This window comes from Delphinapterus leucas, chromosome 6 (genome assembly GCF_059928025.1).
Source record: "Delphinapterus leucas isolate spDelLeu-1000000601 "Yukka" chromosome 6, BTC_Dleu_Yukka2, whole genome shotgun sequence".
Lineage (NCBI taxonomy): Eukaryota > Metazoa > Chordata > Mammalia > Artiodactyla > Monodontidae > Delphinapterus > Delphinapterus leucas.
Window position 1 is genome coordinate 97,765,607 of NC_143134.1, and position 20,389 is coordinate 97,785,995.

The window sequence follows — 20,389 nt, forward strand, 5'->3', positions numbered from 1 at the left end:
TATAAACAAGCTGAGGTTTGCTAAATTATCCTCTTTTGTTTGACTGGATTGAATATCATTTTCTCTTTTCCAAATATTGTGATATTTCTCTTATGGTTATAACTCAAAAAAGAAAGTGGATAGGAAGTTTCTAGACAAAATAGCTTAAAATCACCCAGATTTCAGTTTTTTACCTGCTGCAAAGGGATATTCTTTATATGTTACCCTGTTTAATCAGACTTTTCTTTCCATCGTTTTGGATGATGGGTAAGATTTTTTAATGCTTTATATTTTCTGATTTTTTGTCTAGTTTAATACTACCTTTAGTAGTTACCATTGGTAAATTCCCACTTGAATTTGGTAATAACTGATTTTTAACATTTCTAGGAAGATGAAAGTTTATTAAAGCTGTATAGTAAGTAGAGAAAGCTACCTATTCAAGTTTTATCTACGAGGAATAGGTTATAAAGGGAGGTGCCTAAAACTATTCTTTACTGAAGTCATTTAATCTGCTTTTTAATAAGATGGAATGGTTTAAACTGTTTTGAAAAACTACAAATCTCGGACTTATTTGGCACATGAGTTTTTCAGATATAACTATTCAGAGGTGGTTTTTCTCTCAATCTTTTTGCTACATGCATTTGCTTTCTAAAGGGTTGTAATTCTTCCAAAAATCAACATAGAGTAATCTTTACCAAACTTAGGGAAAATGTGTTAAACAATGAGTAACACCCATGGTTATTGAGAAGAGTATTTATATTTTTAAAGTTGATTAAAATTTGTAACAAGTCCTTTGAGCCAAACTGAAAGTTGTAATTACAGTATTTAAGAATCCATTGAGCATTTTAAAGAGGTCTGGATTTGTATATTCCTTAATTTTTGAAACTTTTACTTTCTCATGTTGACTTTCTTTCGTTCACGTTTTAAGTATATTGTGTTATGACAACCTCCCTAGAAGTGACCATTGCTGCTTATTACATTTGAATTGCTTTCTACAGAAAGCCCTGTGGAGTAGGAACAGCTCATTCTCTCTTAAAGTTTACTGATAGGATGTTTTGTTCATTGTAAAACAAATCTAAATAAGGAATTTCATTTGAACTGGGTATTATTTTTTCAGAGGACATTCATATCTATACCATTGTCTGATGACATATTTTAAAGACTATAATGAAGTTTAGAGAATGACATTGTCAGTAGATATTCTTTTGATTCTCCAAATAAATATAATTTTGGTTTTTGTTTCTCCTAGAGATTTTGAAAGAAATTTTTGGATGGTCCTACAGCAGGGTCATTCTAGGACCTAAGGAAACAGGAAGTTATAATTCTTTTTCATAGAGTTAAACCTGAAAACAGTAAGTTAGTGGTGGAGCTTTATGTGAACTGCTTTCTGTGAACAGTTATGTATATTTTAACAAAATGACACAGAAAAAGCCAGAAGTTCTTGTATTAAAAACTTTCACTGTTATGTCTATGTAGTTGTATCCTCTCTTTAATTTTAAGTGCCTTCTTCCTCTAAGCATGCTCTTGCTCCATTCCCCATGCAGTGTCAACTGATATTTAAACCAGAGGCCATTATGTTATACTGGTAAGGGGCTTCTGTTGCAGGGGCATGAGGAAAAGGAAATATTAATCAGGGGCTGGAGGAGTGCATATTATTCTTCCTGTGCGCATGTCATCATTTGAAACCCTTCATATAAAGTTTTCTAATATTCATGTGGAAAATTCATTTGAAGTAATACTATTATACCTCAGAATAAGAATCTGAGGTTTTCCTTTTACTGTGCTTCTTCTTAAAAGTCTCTAAAAAAAAAGAACAAAATGTGTGTGAGGTTTTAGCTTAGTTGATTTACGTTTATTTGTGTCAAGTTAAACTGGAGGAAGTTTGCCACCCTTATTTTCAAACTAGAAAATAGTCTAACTGTAGTGCCTATTTACATAGTCTCAAATTAAGGTAACTATTAACTTGACACACAGTATATAACATTCTCTTTGACATTTGAATTAAAAAATATTGAGATTTTTTGCGCTCAATTGAAGACATTATGGAAAGTTGGTATACCTTTTCAAATATTCTTTATTGTTTTTTTTTTTTACTCTTCGTTTTGACAGGTCAAACATGATTGATTTCTGTAAAATAAATGCATGAGAGGTTGACGGTAATGTATGTTATCACAGGTGTAAAAAAAATTATGTTTTATAAAAACATACATTTAGTATTGCCTTTCTCTTTTAGCAGTTGAATCCCAAAGCAGTTTTAGTAAACTGGATAAAGAAATGAAGGAATTGCCTTAAGCACTTTAGAAGAAGAATTCTTTTACAATTCATTTTGACTCTTTGGACTGACTGTCACATACATCTTTAACTTTTCATAAATATGTATATACCAAGCATTTACTAACTGAATATACATACACATTTAATATACAGTAATTCTTTGAATGTTCCAGGTGTAGGTAAACAAATTGAAAGTATTAAAGGCGTGCCTGTCTGTACATGGCTTTAACTGATGGCACCTGTACCATTTTGACAAACCATGAACTGCTGCTGTACAGCTAGACTTGACCGAATTTGTTCTGCAATCATTTTTTCCCCATGTTATCATCTAAAGAGACATACTGGCTTGGCTTTATTTGCTCATTTATGAAATTAAGGTGTGTACAGTATCGTGTATAATTTGAATTTTTGAGACTGATCCTTGGTGGTATAAAGAATAAATAATTTGTAATGAAATCTTTTAATTAGGCTAAGATACTCTATTCCATGACTTACCTAGAATGATTAGTTTTTTTATATATACTTTTCCCATAAAATTATTAAGTTACTTAGATAGTGTCTTTTGGAAACATGGGAAAAAATTGGAAAAGGATATATATGGAAAATGATTGTTTCAGAGTATTAATTTTAAAGAGACAGTGTAGACTTCTATAAAATATGTGAATCTAGGCTAAATAAACTACAGACTATATGTAAAAATCATCATGATAATTCTTTTTTAAAAACCCCATATTTGTAAGGTCAGTGTTCATTCATTGGCTAATTCATACAACAAATATTTAAGTGTCTGGGATATGACAGTCATACTTTGTATTTGGATTTCCCAAATTAGTGAAGTGTGATTTTCTGTGCGTATAGTAGTTTTGCTGCTTTTGCGTGGTAAGACATAGTTTGCATCTTAAAAACAATGTTTTTGCTAATAAGTCAGAAATTTTAAAAAGTAAATGTTAGAGTTTGTAAAAAAAATTCTAATTAACTGCATATAAAATGGTTCACTTATATGTAGTCAGTGTGTCTGGAGAATTTTCTTCCTTGATTTTATTTTTACACCGGATATATTCTCTTAGGGAAGTGTATGGTCAGCATAAATTTACTCAACATCCAAATAACCATAAAGTTATTTGTTATTTTTAATTTACATTTCATAATGCCAGTACTAGAGCACTTATAAGAGATCATGAATGTTTCCTTAATCATTGCAGAAAGATTATTTCATATTCAGCATAGTTTTAGTTTTGTGTATATCTTACAGTATCATATTATGCAAATATTTGTGATCTTGATATGTCACATATGATAGCTTTGTTACCTGGAGTATTTGATTAATGTAAATACTTTAAGTTTTTTGAGTAATTTGGAGGTTAAGTGGATTATATTTGGTATATGTTTTTGTTGAAAAGATATTGTTGGGTATGCCATATAAAGGTTAGTATTGGCTTATAAATATTGAATAGATATCAGAGATTGTCATAGTACTTTTCTCCCCAGACTACTCACTTATTAAATTAAAACAGTATTTGTTAGTTCTGGGTCAATATAAGGTCCTGACTTTTGATTTGTAATCATTTGAGCTATGTTAAATTGATATATTTTCTTTCTTTTTTTTTTTTTTGATATATTTTCTTAATGATACCCGTTCAATGTAAGTTGGTCCTTGGGAAGGGACATATAGAGGATTTCACAGTATGTAGGACAGCAGGTAGGTGAATGTGTTTGCTTTGGCTTGGAGCTTCTTAAGTTTGGGCCAGTTTTAAAATAAGTCAAATTGTAAGTGATTGGTAAAAGGCATTTTTATTAGTATTGGAACTTTTTGGAGAGTCTAAGGGTTATGAATATGCTTTTTTTTTTAAAACATTTCCAGTATCTCTAAGGTACCAAAGCATTGAGTCTAATTTACCTTTTAAGGAAGACTCTTTAAAATCAAATTTATAACTAATTCATACTGTAAGATAATAGTAGCTAAAGTTGGAGTAATTTATATTAAAAACCATTAGTCTAAATTTTCTGGATGTAACAAAAAATATTTTGGCTTAATTTCTTTTAAAGTATTTAAAATGAATCACCTTAGCTCTACCATATACTAGATCTGTTATTTCTACCTAAATCATTTATCATCTTTGGGCTTCCATTGCCTTACATAAAATATTGTAACTTCTTCATCCTACCTCACAGGGCTGTTGTGAGGAATAAAATGAAATGGAGTGTGTGAAATTGCTTCAACAACAGTAAAATGCTATGTAAATGTAAGGTATTACTTTCAATTAATAATGGACTTAAGTGTTTGGATACCTCTAGATGCCATTTACTTTGACAAAGCATGTGTTTAAAGTGGTATCACCAGGACATGAAACATGATTTTTTTTTAAAAGAAGAAAGCCTAATTAAAATATCCTTTAGCATTTTTAGTTTATGCATGACTTGTGGCCTTTTTGTATTTTCTCATCAAGCCTGTTACTCTATTAAGACTTACAGAACTGTAAAAATTTTCCCACAGCATTAAAGTGTGTCAGAGTAGAATAGTAGCATAAATAAATGATTTAAGCTATGTTTCCATCCCGGCATTTGCACTTTCAATTTATGACTGCTCAGTGCCACATGCAAAGACTGAATTTGGCCTAAATAATTCTTTCCAAAACAACAGTTTTGGAATGGTTCAGCAGTTTGCTGTCATCAGATAAATGATATAAGGTGAATATGCCCACTTAAAACATTTGACAACTTTTGTTGCATTGTCATTTTTTTAAAACATGATGAGGCATTTCAAAACTCTCAAACTGGATATCATTTAGTATCTCTCCTAACCTACTTGTTTGCTTTAAATTGAATTAAATGGTTTACAGGTTGTCTTGATCCACAGATTGTTTGGTGTTTCTATCATCTGGACATGGTTTTGCTATGCAGTTCTGATAATAAAAATTCTAATTCCTCAGGTTTAACCTTTAAGTTAAGGATGACGAACATTAATGGACTACTTATAATTAAGCAGTACGCAGTGCTGCAAACTAGTGTTTTATAATAAGCATTTTGCCTCATTTTCCTTGGAAACAAGACAAAGCTTTTAAAATGTTTTTTAAAACTTTAAAATAGAGTATTCAAAGTGGAGTAACTTGTATGTTGAAATGATTGTATGTTGTGTATAGAATGACCAAGTTAAGTTCTTTAAAAAGCACCTGGAATATCTCATCTAAAAATTAAACTTTTTTTCCTGCTATCTTTTGCTTCAGTGCTTGCATTTTTATCCAGTCTCATTAGATACCTACAATGTGCTGTTGAGCATGAGAAGATAAAAGTGTCATAGTACTTTTGACCCCAAAGATTTTTATTTTAGAGTAGTGCTGTTCAACACAATTGTATGCAATGATGGAAGGTTCTGTATCTGGGCTGTCCAACACAGTAGCCACTAGCCATAGGCAGCTGTTGAGCACTTTCCATGTATGTGGCTAGTTCAGCTAAGGAACTAAAATTTTTATTGTAATTTAAATGTAAAGAGCCACATCTTGCTAATAGCTGCTGTTTGGTACAGTGCAGCTATAGATGGAAGATGAGACATGCTATAAGTAACTATAACATAAACCGGGAACTTAGTTTCTGTCTTTGGAGCTTGTCACATCTTGCATTACATTTTGGTAGATGGTAGCTAGGAGAGAACCAGAACCTAAGATTTTTTTAAAATTTATATTCTAACTTGAAACCAGTTTAGGAGAAAAAAGAAAACCAATCTATGACCAGGTGAGGCTGGATCTCCTGTAACTAAGATCATTTTCACCAAGAGAAGAATGAAGAGATACTGGATAGTCTTGAGTCACAGGGAGAGGAATGTGACAAAAGATATTGAGAAGCCAGTACCCTCATATAGAAGGTGGAGTGTGTGAATGGGTGCAACATTTCTGGAGAACAATTAAGTAATATCAAGGTATTAAATATACATACCTTTGAAAAGTTTAATTCCATTTCTAGGTATTTCTCTTACATATATACTCACAAATAAGTACTCATTGCAGCATTTTGATAGCAAAATACAAACAACCTAATTGTTAACTGAACAATGGGCTTACCAAGATTCTGAAGACTCCCCTTTTCTAAGTTGCTACACAAGTTGTTATATACTTGTCTACATATATTCTGCATGCCTCCCTCCCAAAATGTTATAAATATGTAGACCATTATGGGAATTGGCTTCCTCAATTAGAGAACATTTTCTTTGGTATACCAGTCCTACTGTGCCTCACTGGATCTCGGGTGAGAGCTCAGGAAATTTTGTGCCTTCTACTTTTCTGTCCAAGTGCTTCCATTACTACACCTCATTTTACATTTATACTCCATGGTACTAGTAGTATGTTTATGCCCATTTTGCACAAGGTCATGGGATTAGATTGTGGTGCTTCCAGGTAACCCTACACAGCTGATACAGAATATACTATTAATGGAAGGGTTTTCATGATACTATGAAATAGAAAAAGCAAGTTCAACAGTATATATAGCATGATACCATGGGGGCTGGTGTATACTTCGACTTGGGCAAGAGGGGTTCCCTGCCATGATCCTCACTCTCTGGCTGTGCCTCTCCATGGAATGAAAAAGTGAAGGAGCTAAGAAATCACGCCCACTTGCAGTCTGTGTTCCTGGCTACGAGCCAGATAGCTAGTACCCCATAATTCCCTGTCCCACCAGCCCAAGGCTTGCTTACACAGCACATGCAGGCCTCTTCCCCAAATCCATCCTGCACTGCACTACAGGTGTATACCCCTAGACTCAAGGGGAGGCAGTTTGGGAGGAGTGTGGATGGGGCTTGGATGTGCAGACTGGGGTGTCCACCTTCATGCTTACCAGGACCCTTGTGGCAAGCTGCAACTAGACGTTAAAAGGAAAAAGACCCAGGGACTTGTGGGGAGAACAGGCCAACCTGGTTCTCATGTTATCACCTTCCAGCACATGTCTGAGAATTCAGTTTTGAACCTAGATTTCTGTTCCTTGAGAAGAAATATTTGTCAAGATAGAAGTGTGTGTATGTATGTATGTATGTGTATATGATTGACTCTTACCTATTTAGACACTTAAAATATATGTCAAGTTGGGCCTCCATTTCTACTCTTGCCCCGGGCCCCACAGTGTTAGGGTGGGCCAGGATGTGTATGTGCTTCAGCATCTGAATAATTTTTAAAAGATGGATGTTTGCTTATACTAGAGGCTGTTTTTACCAATCCTTGTACCCCTTCTCCAACTGGACTGGCTAACCAGGTTAAAGCATACTGACTAGGATTCACAGTGAGTTGAAGGCTCACAGCTGGGCTCCCCCTTGTATGCTGGAGAAGTACTGCTCCCACCAGTTGCATGGTATGTATACCTCTAGTTAGCTGTTTGTGCCCAAACTTGTTATGCCAGTGGCATTGTTGTAATTATATAATTTAAATATTACATAAACCAATGAAATTCAAGTGGAGGGAACTTTAGCAATGAAGAGCAAGTGGCTGATAATTGTAAATTACGGAGGATTGCAAAAAAGAAAAATACATATCTGGGACTCTGAGTTGAGATTCCTTCACTTGTATCTGTAAGTTCCTGGTCCACTTTAAAGAAACATACCAGAAACTACAGGTGATCTATTATGACTGTGGCTTATGTAAGAAAAACGAATCAGTTGATCCACACTTAAAAAGGCCATAGTTCAAATCAAAAGACTGGCCAATGTTGGGAATTCCCTGGCTGTCCAGCGGTGAGGGCTCTGTGCTTCCACTGCAGGGGGTACAGGTTCTATCTCTAGTCAGGGAACTAAGATCTCGCATGCCACGCAGCGCAGCCAAAAAAAAAAAAAAAAAAAAAGATTGGCTAATGTAATCCTCTGCTATTACTGCATTTTTTAAAGCTTTACATGAAATAAGATTTGTTATGCCCTTTATGAACCTGATAATTTTTCCCTTTTCTTGTTATCATGACAATTTTCAAACATACAGAAGAGTAGAGAGGCTATTTATAATGAACACCTTTATGCTCATCACCTAGATTTATCAGTTGTTAACATTTTGCCATGTTTGTGTCATTTTTTGGTTTTAAAAAGTTTCACTCGTAAGTAGTACTGTAATATGCATCAATGATGACTTTTTCTTTTAAACACAGCCACATTCCATTAACATTCTTAGCAAAATTAATATTGTCTAATGGCCCAGCCCATATTAAAATTTCAGTTGTCTCAAAAATGTCTTTTTATGGTTGCTTTTTTCAAATCAGGATCTAGACAAGGTCCATGCCTTGCATTTGGTTATGTCTCTTACGTCTCTGATTTTGTATTAGTTCCCTCACCACCTTTTAAATGCCATTGATAAAGAAACTGGGGCATCTGTCTTGTAGAATGTCCCACATTCTGATCTATTCTCTATAGCCTTTGTTAAATCTAGAGTTATGGTTAAATGCAGGTTCAATTTTTTTTTTTTTTTTTTTTGTGAGGTATGCGGGCCTCTCACTGTTGTGGCCTCTCCCGTTGCGGAGCACAGGCTCCGGACGCGCAGGCTCAGCGGCCATGGCTCACGGGCCCAGCCGCTCCGCGGCATGTGGGATCTTCCCGGACCGGGGCACGAACCCGTGTCCCTTGCATCGGCAGACGGACTCTCAACCACTGCGCCACCAGGGAAGCCCGCACTTTCAATTTTAAGGCAAGAATCCTTCACAGGTGGTGCTGTGTACTTTCTGTTGCATCACATCCGTAAGTGCATAATGGCAGGTTGTCCCACTTAAAAAGATTGATCAGTGTGTTCAGGTGGTGCCAGCCTAATCCGTCTATTGAAAAGTTCCCCATCAACGTTTCAACTTAATTTTAGCCTCTACTGATGAGGGCTGTCCTTCATACGTCATTAGGAGTAGCAATGATTGTTCTATCATTCATCATTTATTAGCTGGAATTCTCATTAGTATTTTGGTTACACTGAAATCCTGTTCCAATAAGAAAGGCCAGATAAATGCTTGATATTTTTATCGAGTTTCAGGATAGTGAGGTGGTGCCCGGGCAATCTTCAATCATGACTAATGAGTTTCATTTTTAAGGAATCATGAAGTCAAGAATTTTCATATATTTGATGTGTTTGATCAATAGCAGTTATTCATTTTGATGTTCAGAATTTACCATCTTTGGTCCCTCAGGTTAGCACCTGTGTCCAATGATCCTGTTAATCTTTGGTAACTTCCTTCCTCTGGGTGCTACCTACTTTTTTCTTTTCCTTCTTCTATGTCTCTTTTTTTTTTTTAAACATCTTTATTGGTGTATAATTGCTTTACAATGGTGTGTTAGTTTCTGCTTTATAACAAAGTGAATCAGCTATACATATACATATATTCCCATATCTCCTCCCTCTTTCATCTCCCTCCCACTCTCCCTATCCCACCCCTCTAGGTGGTCACAAAGCACCGAGCTGATCTCCCTGTGCTATGCGGCTGCTTCCCACTAGCTATCTATTTTACACTTGGTAGTATATATTAGTCTGTGCCACTCTCTACCTACTTTTTAAATTAACCTACCAACTACCAGTTCTAAGTAATCAGAGGACTCTACATAAAACTGAGTTCCCTAAAACTGAGTTCCTCTGTCGAGTTTATGACTAACCTCTCTATCCCAAACCTTACTTCCTTTCTTGTTCCACACCTCAGGATTGAGGAGTATCAAAGAAAAAGCAGGATTGTAACCAAGCAGGACCCTATGGGGCGTTCCTGGGACAGACACTCCCCCCCACCCCCATGTCCTCCACCTGCCTCTTCATTGTAGAAAAGCTTTAGTCTCCCAGGCCTCCCCTGATTCTCAGAAGGCTGGCTCAAGAGTGAATGATTAGGAAATAGGAAGATGTAGAAACAAAGAATAGCTGTTGAGCTGGGAAACTGGCAACAATTTAGACTATAAACCAGTCACATAGAATCATCAAACTCCCGTTTCCCTGAAAGAGATAAATGAAGGTCTGACACACAGTCCTAAGTTATTTTAACAGGAAGCAGACCCCCACCAGATAAAAACTGCTGACCACGAGCGTAGACAACATACTGGTCGAAACCAGAAGATTGGTGATGCTGGAAACTTCACCTTGATGCCAACCAATCCAAGAACTGTGCACGAGCTGATCACGTGCACTGCCCCCTCCCTCACACTGCCTTTAAAACCTCTGTCTTCTAACTAGCAGTTTGGAGATGGTCTTAGGACATCAGTCCACCGTCTTCCCATGTTGCTGGACTCCTGAATAAAGCAACTTTTCCTTTTCCACTAACACTTGTCTCTGGAGTACTGGCCTCATCTGGTTACATACAGCATAAACTTGTATGTACACAGAAAACTTCTGGAAGGAAAAACAAGAAACTGATAAGGATCGTAACCCCTGGAAAATGAGAAGGAAAAGGACTTTTCATTTTATACTTTTCAAAAAAACAGTTTAGATTCCATGTGCTTTATTGAACATACATAATGGTACGTGGCGTTGTGCTAGAGGGCACAAAAATGTATATGTCATGCTAGTTGGAAACCAAGTTAGCCCACTAAAAATAATTCAGGGTGTAAGAAAATGTATATACAACATATGTACTACTACAATAAATGTATGTTATGTATACCAGCATTCTCTACTATTATGATAAAATGATTTCAAAATGCAAAAAAAAAAAAAGTTTAGAAAACAACTCAAATATATGAGGGGAGTATTATCAGTTTTCACCATGGGCTGGTAATAGTAATTTTTGTAGAAAGAACTTCAAATTACAGTAATTTGTTTAGTGCTTTATAGTTTTCAAGATTATGTCAAAATTGATTCATCTGTGACCCTTAACAATAATTCTTTGGATTACACAGTTAAACAACCAGGTCCGGAATTGAATGTGTATATTTCTAGTCCTTAAAACAGTCCGCGGGAGCTTGCACGTCCCACAGACACCTCAACCTCAAGAGCAATATTAACTCGGCTACTGTTTCCCAATCTATCTCCCATCTCACCCGATGGTACCCAAACCAGAGTTCAGGGAGTTATTCTGAATCCCGCTGCAAAGCACACTCAAAAATTATTCGTTGTTTATCTGAAATTCATATTTAACTGGCATCCTATATTTTATCTGGCAAACTCACACACTTTGGGAAACACAGCTCAGCTGGTGCCTCTCCAATTCTAGGGGCAATTCCTAAAATCTCAGATCGCCTCAGTGCCCTGCTGTAGTTGTTACCTAGGCAACAGATAAAAAGAGCTTTGGCTACGTGTCTAAATCCCCAAAGCCAGGAAATCACCGGGCTCCGTAAACTTCGGTGAGGAAGCAGCGTTGGTAGCATACCAGGCGAAGGCCAGGGTTAACGGCTGCGACACCAAACCAACCGGTACGTAAAGGCTCCGCGCTTGACGGCCCCTTTTGCAGCGGTTGCTGTGAGTGCCGTAAAGCGGCGTTGCCGCTGGTGTTGGCGGAGGTAAGGTGTGAGAGGCGCGGCTTGGCCTCCGGGGATGGGTGGGCGCCTCAGGCGGGTGTCGCCGGTGGCTCGGGTACCGTCACTGGGCATTCCTCCAGCCTAATGGGCACTTGCCTCGGCCCAGGCAGGCCATAGGTCGAGCGCGCTCCGGGCGGGGGATACTCAGTGAGGCAGTACACGAGCACCTCGGGGTGGATGTGCGCTTCGGCGTCCCTCCCACGCTCTTGGGCTTGTCAGCAAGTAAAATCCTCATCCTGGGACAGGTCCGGTGTTGGAGGCCGATCGAGACCCTTGTAGGACCCGGCTGGGGTAGTGACGTTTGAGTAGGGTCCTGAGAGCTGTCTCAGGATTTGCAAGAGGATCTCGGGGGCAGGGGTCGTCGGGAGGGAGGAGAGCATTGCAGGCTGTGGGGCCCGTGTGTGCAAAGGTGCAGAAGCATGAAAGGGACTACCAGGTTTGGGCAGCACTGCGTGTTAGGGTAATGGCTGGAGGAATGGGTGCGGAGACGAGAGGGCCAGAATTGTGGCGGGAGCTACCGTTGGGTCTCAACTGGGACGAACCTTGATGCCCCATGAGGGAGTGTGGAGTGCTTCCTTGGGTAGTGGGGGAGCTACAGCAGTTTTCTAGAGTGAGGGTAATTTAATTAACCATCCCTTTCTTTTATGCTTTCCCCCTGGGTTCAGCTTTCAGTTCAGTTGGAGGAGTATTTACTGAAGCGTCCCTTTTGTGTGCCTAATAATGGAGTGGACACAGCTAGCCATGCTAAATGAAGTTTCATATGAGAGAGAGAGATGACCGAAGCTTTGGATAGGAATCTGGGGAACTGAGTTAAGATTTCATCACCATCACCAGTTTCTCAAGTAACGAGAGAAGTCGCTTCTCTCTGGGCCTCAGTTTTCTCAGATGTAAACGGAGGACCTAGATAACAACAGGTTCTTTCTACTTTTGAAGATAGCAGGTTTCAAAAGAATAAACATCAGTCTATGAACAAATACGAAAGTGAGTGATGGAGCAGTGCATTAGGAATTGGGAAAAGTAAAAAAGGCTGGGATTGAGCTGTACTTTGAGGATGGATAGGGTTTGAGTCATCAGGAGCTATCTCTGCTGAGCACCATAGATAAAGATACAGAAGACAGGAATAGGCATTTTAGAGTATATTTGCGGAGGTAGGCTTTGAGAGGATGGAGGATTTGGGAAGTATGGCACTAGAGATTGAAGGAACCCCAAGTGGAAAGAAAATGCAGTACATTCTGAAAAGGAAGAGAAAAGGAATGAGAGAAATGTCAACAATATACAGTACTTGATTTCTTGGATCTAGGCGATTGTTATTTTGAACCTGTGTTTCTCAAAAGTGAATTTAACTGCTGTTGATAAAAATGAGAATTCTATCAGAATTTTAGCATGTGATAATGTATTGGGAGTAAGGTGATGCAGATTGTAGCTTTGCGTTGCCAATAACTAGCCTCTTGGGCTGTCATTTATTTCTTCCAGATCCTATTCTCCTCTGTAAAATGATGTTCTTGGATTAGGTGGTCTCTCTTCTCTAAAACCTGTAAAACAGGAGTCTGTGAGGATGGAGAACTATTCTCTTTGAAGGGGGCAGGGAGATAGTAGATGGAGAATAAAACTGTTAACTTTGAGGTGTAGGAAATAGAGTTGGTTATATAGACAGATGGGGTTTATAGACTGAAACTTAAGTAGTAAGTTTTCTCTCAGAGGTGGTATTTAAAATCTTGAAAATGAGTTTGCTTTGAGGGAGAGATTGTAAAGAGTAACTATAGGGTGTGCGCATAGATAGGAGACTAGAGAAATGATTGAAGGAGACATGTAGATCTCAGGGCTATGAGCTAGGACTCCTTTTCAAAAAGGATTACATTTTGGGGGCCAGCATTTTTATTAAAATAATTTAACAGTATTTACAGTAAATATTAATATTAAGCAATCATTTTTGGGAACTCTAGCAGAAAATAATTCAAACAGATACAGTCTCCACTGTCGTTCTGATTGTCTATTCAGAAGTAATATCATTTACATGCTTATTTATTCAACAAATACTTGTGTGTTTCAGGCACTGCTGTGTGCTAGGGACGTACAATGAAGAAGGCAGATATTGTTCCTATCGTCCCTGCATGTAAAGGCTGTAGTGTCCAAATCAGTGCTTTTCAAATTTTAATGCAAATATGGATCACCTGAGGATCTTAAAATGTAGATTAAATGTAGATTCTGAATCAGTAGGTCTGCAGTATGGCCTGAAAATTCTGCATTTTGACACGCTCCAACATGATGCTGATGTTGCTCGTCTGAGGACCATACTTTTAAGTAGCAAAGATCTAGATCCTGTCTAGCAGGTATTAAGCCACTACTACTGCTTATCAGCTGTTTTTATTAATAATTTTATTGTCTTTATGAAAGTAATATATGCTCATTATAAAAATTTTGGGACAATATAAAAAAAGCATAAAGAACAATGTGAAAATCATGCCAATCCCCACACCTAGAGATGACCATTATTTTATTTTTATTTTTTTGCGGTATGCGGGCCTCTCACTATTGTGGCCTCTCCCGTTGCGGAGCACAGGCTCCAGACGCGCAGGCTCAGCGGCCATGGCTCACAGGCCCAGCCGCTCCGCGGCATGTGGGATCTTCCCGGACTGGGGCACGAAAGCGTGTCCCGTGCGTCGGCAGGCAGACTCTCAACCACTGCGCCACCAGGGAAGCCCCGAGATGACCATTATTGATATATTGGTGAACATCCATCCAGATTTAATGTATGTACATATATTCACACTTTATATTTTGTGCTAAGTACTTGATGCTTGCTGAGCCCTATGTTTGATTCTGTGTGTTTGATTAGCTTTATAGTTTTACTAAGATCAACACCCAGATATCCTCAACCAAGCAGTTAAGTACTTGCATTCTTGAGGGGAAGACTTTACTCAGTTAAAAATAGCTTGGTTTAACACTATTCTGTTACTCCAAAAATTGGAAGATAGTAAGATAATTAAAGCTTATAATGTGTGTGGGCTGTAGGATTTGTTAATTGAGCCACAGAATGAGAGAATTTTTTTAAAGTTTTTTTGAAACTTAGTACTTTTTTTTTCTCATTACAAAATTAATCAATATTCACATAGGATAAATAAAAAGGAAAAAGAAAAGCACCTACAGTCCTTCCAACCCAAAGACAGCCACTGTTTTTACACTGGTGTGTATGCTACTAAGGTAGCTCTTAAATGACCCATGAAATAATGTATGTAAATAATGTTTAGGTCAAAAGAAATCCTTGGTTCCTCAACTTTCTGCTGCCTTTGAAATAAACATAATCTGTTGTTTCTACTGTAGAGTCTTGTGACAGGGAACAGCTAGCAGGTTGACTGGTGTCTATAGGATGTACATAGGGCTCAGTGATATTTGTGAACTTAATGGAAAAATGAATGAATGAGGGAACAAACCAAACTGACCTGTGTGACATAAACTCTGGCTGTCACTCTTCACCTGCAGTTGCTTGCATTCACCACTTACCTCAAATACTTTTGTATACTCTTCTGGGCACACAGAGCTCTTGGGGCAACAGAGGTCCATCATAAATCTTTTAAAATCTATGTCTGTGCTTGAATTCTACTGTGGAAGACTACAGAATATGGAATACTGGGGAATATGGAAACATATGATAGCCTCCTGTCTCAAGGAACTATAACTAGTTAAGACTGACTGCAAAAATAGTACAAATACACAATGCTGTGTGGATATAAAAGAGGGAGACTTTAGTTGTCTGAGAGCAGAGGGAATTACTAGTAGGCTTTTAAGGTGACAGTTATTAATTATTGCTGGCATTTATTGTATAGTTATCATGTTCTAGGTACTGTTCGGTGCTTTACATGTATTAGTCTGTCAGAACAGCCCTGTGAGTCAAGTACAATTTATAGATCCACTTTAAAGATGGGGCATAGAAAGATTAAGTAACCTGCCTAAGGACGTACATATAGGCTGCAAGTGGCAAAGCAGGGTTTGAACATAGCAGTCTGTCTTCGGAGCCTATGCTCTGAACTACTCAAAAGACAGTGAGGGGGCGGGATATGGGGGAGAAAGCACTGTAGAGAGAAGGAATAGCATAGACAAATGCACCGAGGTGAGCAAGCACTGTATTGATGGGTTCATTTAGGGGATTAGTACTAAATAAGCCATAGAAGTTCTGAAAGCAGGGGAAAGTGACACAAAGTGGTACTATAGAAATGACTGGACTTTGGTCCCTAAGATGGGTATTTTGAGGAAAGCCTGGTGGTAGAGTACAGATCTTCCTCAATTTGATAAACGCATCGTAAGTTGAAAATGCTGTTAATACACCTAACCTACCAAACATCATTAGAGTTTAGCCTAGCTTACCTTAAACGTCTTCAGGACACTTACATTAGCCTACAGGTAGGCAAAATCATCTAACACAAAGCCTACTTTATAATAAAGTATTGAATATCTCATATAATTTATTGAATACTGCAAATTAAAAGAGGAATGGTTATAAGGGCCAGTTGTTTCCTCTTGTGATCACGTGGTTGGCTGGGAGCTGTGCCTCGCTGCCACTGCCCAGCATCATGAGGGGTTATGTGGCATTTATTGCTAGCCCAGGAAAAGATCAAAATTCAAGTGCGGTTTCTACTGAATGCTTGTCACTTTTGCACCATTGCAAAGTCAAAAACCATAAGTCAAACCATCGTAAGTTAGAGACTATCTGTACTCATGTAGGAGGCTTTCTATTTAGGCAGAGTTAATAAGCCTTTAAATTAGGCTAACTATACTGGAAATGGGAAAGAAATAACAGCTTGTAGAGGCACTAAGAAGAATGTAAGTTTGGTGACTCAGATGTGGAATTAGAACCACAAAAACTATTTTGTTTTTAACATAAATATTTAGGGATACCATTAACAGAATAGAGGGGCAAGTCATGAAAGAAATCTGGTTTGAAGGTGGACAGTGATTTGTTTTAGGTGCTGGTGGAATGTTCAAGAGGACATCACCAACAGTCTGGTGAAATATTTATAAGTAGTAAGTAGCCAGTAGATATGGGAGGTATATCTAATAAAGTGATTAGGAGCAAGAGAATATAAAGAGAACATCCATCCAGATTTCATATCAAACACAGAATAGTAGGTATATTAGGCAATGCCACTTCCTTCACCCTTTCACTTTGCCCCTGTAATATCAGTCCCTTCCTATCTTCACTTTCTTTCTTATCTAGGTCTTTCATTTCAGACACTCTCTAAAAACTCAGTACTCCATAGCCATTTCAAAAGGAGTCACTATATATTTATGATTTTTCTGGAGTATCAAATGGAGAGATTAATTTTTTAATCTTCAAGTGTCAGCGTATTGAGAGAGGTTACATTGCAAAGGGTTAAGAAGTGAGTGAGTGGTAAGCAGATAAAGAGACTTTTTAAACCCTTACAGTCTAACCTTTGCTTCCAGGCTACTGACGCTCTTTTGCAAATTTAGCAATGAAAGGAAAGGAAAAGGAGCAGCAGTATTTAAGGAAGATGGATAGCATCTGTTGCTACTGGGCTTTTTTTTTTGGCTTAGAGCAGCTGAAAATGTTGATTTTTTTTTTTCATCTTAACTCTGAATACCTCTTCAGAAGCATTTTCTCTTTATGCTTTCCAGCCTGCTGCCTTATCTCAAAACATGCCTTTGCCTATTTAGACTACCCTCCTTCTTCTCTGTAGTTTAGCCTCCTGTTTTATTTTGCAGTGCAGGGCATATTTGAATCTCAGTTCTGTCTGATTCATACCACCTATACCTTCCTCTCACTCCCCAGTGTTCCTGAATAAATTGGATCTAGCAGCATTGAGGGGACCAGGCTAGCACACATCATCTTATGAGCCAAAGTTCAGTGTCAGGGCTGATTATTTCTTGTCCAAGGGCCTCTGATATCGAGAGGTGATCCAGAAGGCAGTAGTGGGGAGAATTGGGATAAGAAAGTAAGGCCGTTTGACATTCTTTCAAACAGATCCCTACCAAGATGATTCTCAAAAAAGTAGTTGGAGAGGGGATGTCAGGTTAAGCCAGGTGCCAAAGTTTTTTGTGCCTTTATCATCAAAGAACAAATGATAATGTGAAAGGGAAATGGGAAGCTGAAAGAATATGAAATACTGCTCTTGGCTGTAGCAAGAGCCTGAGAGCTATCTTGAACTTCCCATCCTGTATATTTTTCCTTCAAATTTGTATATGGCTTTTATCTACCACTGGTTTTTTCCAACCTTTCTCATGCCTTGACACAAAGCAAAATTGATAATAAAGGGCGAAAGAAAGGGTAAAAGAATGTGTTTGTTCTTGGCTGGAGGTGACAGTCTTGGACTCTAGCTACCCCAGGCTCAAAAGACTGAGAGGATTGGTAGCTCAGACACCCACAACCCGTTAAAGGTTCAGCTGGGAAGCAGATCTGCCCATTCCTGTCTTCTTCATTGCCAGATTCTAGTTCATGCACTAGTTAGAGCCTGTTTCCAAGTCATCTAAGACTAATTCTATGCTGTAATATACCATACTTATATTAACCTTCTCATATTTGCATTAGAACTTGAAGATACTTGGGTACTTAAACCTGGTAACTCCCCTTAGAGTCCCCGTTACATCTCCCCGCCCCCTCATTTAAATTTACATCTCTGCGGTACTCTTTCTTCTTTGCCATTATTACTGTTTTCTTTAGGAAGCTTTACCTAAGTATATGTAAGAAAATACATTACTTGTCTTCTCTAGCATTTTTATTATGATAGCTAAAATGTCACATATAAAGAGAAATGTATACACAAATAATGTTTTTATTTTGGTTCTATGCTATATTTCTCCATATGTTATTTTAAAATGTTTATTGTTCAGGAGTTGGAACCAAGTATAGGCTTTAAGCTCTAAAAAAATCACTTTTTCGTATTTCATATTCTGTTTTATTATGAAAGTTTCTGTAGGACGGAGAACTTTTTAAAATAAAAACTTTTTTTAAATAGTTTTGTTTTCTCTTGAGCATTGTGCGGTGTCTTTGAGTGTAGTTAGCACACTTATTTCTTGATAATAATTCAACCACTTTTAGGCTGGTAGGGGAGATGATTCATGCATTCTAACAGCTATAATTCAAAATAGAAAGTAGTAAAAGCCTTAGGGTTAGCTTCCTCTCCTTGTGCTCCATAGTAACCTGTATTTACTCCATGACCATTACACTTGAAATTGTCTCTATATTTATCTCTGATAGAGTCTATCACAATTTAGAACAGTGGTTCTTAATAGATGTGAGGGTGGTAAGGATTGTGCTTGTGCATTTTGGAAAAAACTTCCCATGCTGTTCTTTAGCACATCATACCCTCTACCACCATTACCATCACCATTCTTCTTTTGAAAACTCTTACATACTCATCTCTAACATCTTAGAAGATACGGAGCTGTATCATTTTCTCTCCAGCTTAGCATTTTATTGGCATCTCTGCCTGTTAAGGTAGACAGTAAATATTTATTCCCTTCAAGAAGGTAAGACTAGGAATTTAGAGCTAGGAGAGTTCACTTCTGACTTTGAAGATCATGAAAGATTTCATAAAAGAAGGGTCACTTGAGAGGAGTGATGAAAAGAGGTGTAGAACTGGTTCTGTGGAAATGGATGAGAACATTTCAGGCAAGAGGGAATGAGTATAAAGCAAAGAGGCAAGAAAGTCGTGTGTATTCCAGGAATACCTGGGCAAAAAACAAAGAGTGTGTGAAGTGGGAGAAAGCCTAGAAAATTTGCGTGTGTTCAGTCAGATTGTGAATACCCTTGAATGCCATTACAGTTGACCCTTGAACAGTGCAGGTGCCAACCCTCTGTCGACTGAAATAAAAACACACAACATGAGAGCTGTGAGTTTCAGTTTTATTTGGGGACTTACTGAGGACTATAGCCTGGGAGACAGTCTCTCAGATAGCTCTGAGTAAGAAGAGGTGGTGGGGGAGGTCAGTAGATACATGATTTTGGCAAAGGGGTACGTGCATTCAGGCACACGTGTCTGTAGAAAGTTGCTGCTAGTCACGAGGAACACATATCTCAGTTAATGATTTTAGTGCTTTTCTAAGTATGGGAAGATGATGGTCCAGGTTCATAAACTGTTTCTCCTGAAATATTTCTAAGTATCTAAGGGCCTGTTTTGCCTGTTTCCCCAGAGCACAGAGTGCCTCATCCTGATCTTCACCCTGAATTCCTTTCAGATGTGTTGTAGGTCAGCAACTGCAGTGGCTAATGACTTGATTCTTGTAGAATTGGATGGTGGGCACCATTCTTTATTTTACACCTCCCTGCAGTCAAAAATCTGCATGTAGCAGAGTCAGCCCTCCGTATCTGCAGTTCCACACCAAAAGATTCAGTCAACAACAGATTGTGTAATACTATTTATTATTGAAAAAATTCTGCATATATGTGGACCTGCGTAGTTCAGACCTGTGTTGTTCAAGGGTCAAATGTATGTGGAATTTGAGCTTTATTTGTAGGTGGTAGAGAGCCACTGAAATATTTTGATTATGGTGTAATTTGATTCATTTATCAGCAACTTGGTATATCTGTCAATGTATAGGTAAGATTATGGGTAGGCAGAAAGTGGAACCTGGGACATCAGTTATAATTAAGACATTTGTACAATTAGAGTTCAAATTAGAATGACAGTGAAGAAAGAAGAGGGAGTTGGTGCCAGAGGGATTTTAGAGGTAAACTCAACAAGCCTTGGC

General features: G+C 38.0%; 2 protein-coding genes across 2 annotated transcripts in view; both read left to right on the plus strand.

The window, feature by feature from the left end:
- The window catches only part of FSD1L (fibronectin type III and SPRY domain containing 1 like), a 70,444-nt gene extending 59,611 nt beyond the window's left edge, over window positions 1–10,833 (plus strand). The window contains exon 14 of the mRNA XM_089913494.1: window positions 1,229–10,833. Coding sequence (XP_089769620.1) covers window positions 1,229–1,283 — 55 coding nt within the window. The 3' untranslated portion in view covers window positions 1,284–10,833. The remainder of the gene's footprint in view (window positions 1–1,228) is intronic.
- Window positions 10,834–11,603: 770 nt separating this feature from the next.
- The window catches only part of FKTN (fukutin), an 88,795-nt gene continuing 80,009 nt past the window's right edge, over window positions 11,604–20,389 (plus strand). Inside the window, exon 1 of the mRNA XM_022600134.2 lies at window positions 11,604–11,668. The gene's annotated coding sequence lies outside the window, so the exon portion shown is untranslated. The remainder of the gene's footprint in view (window positions 11,669–20,389) is intronic.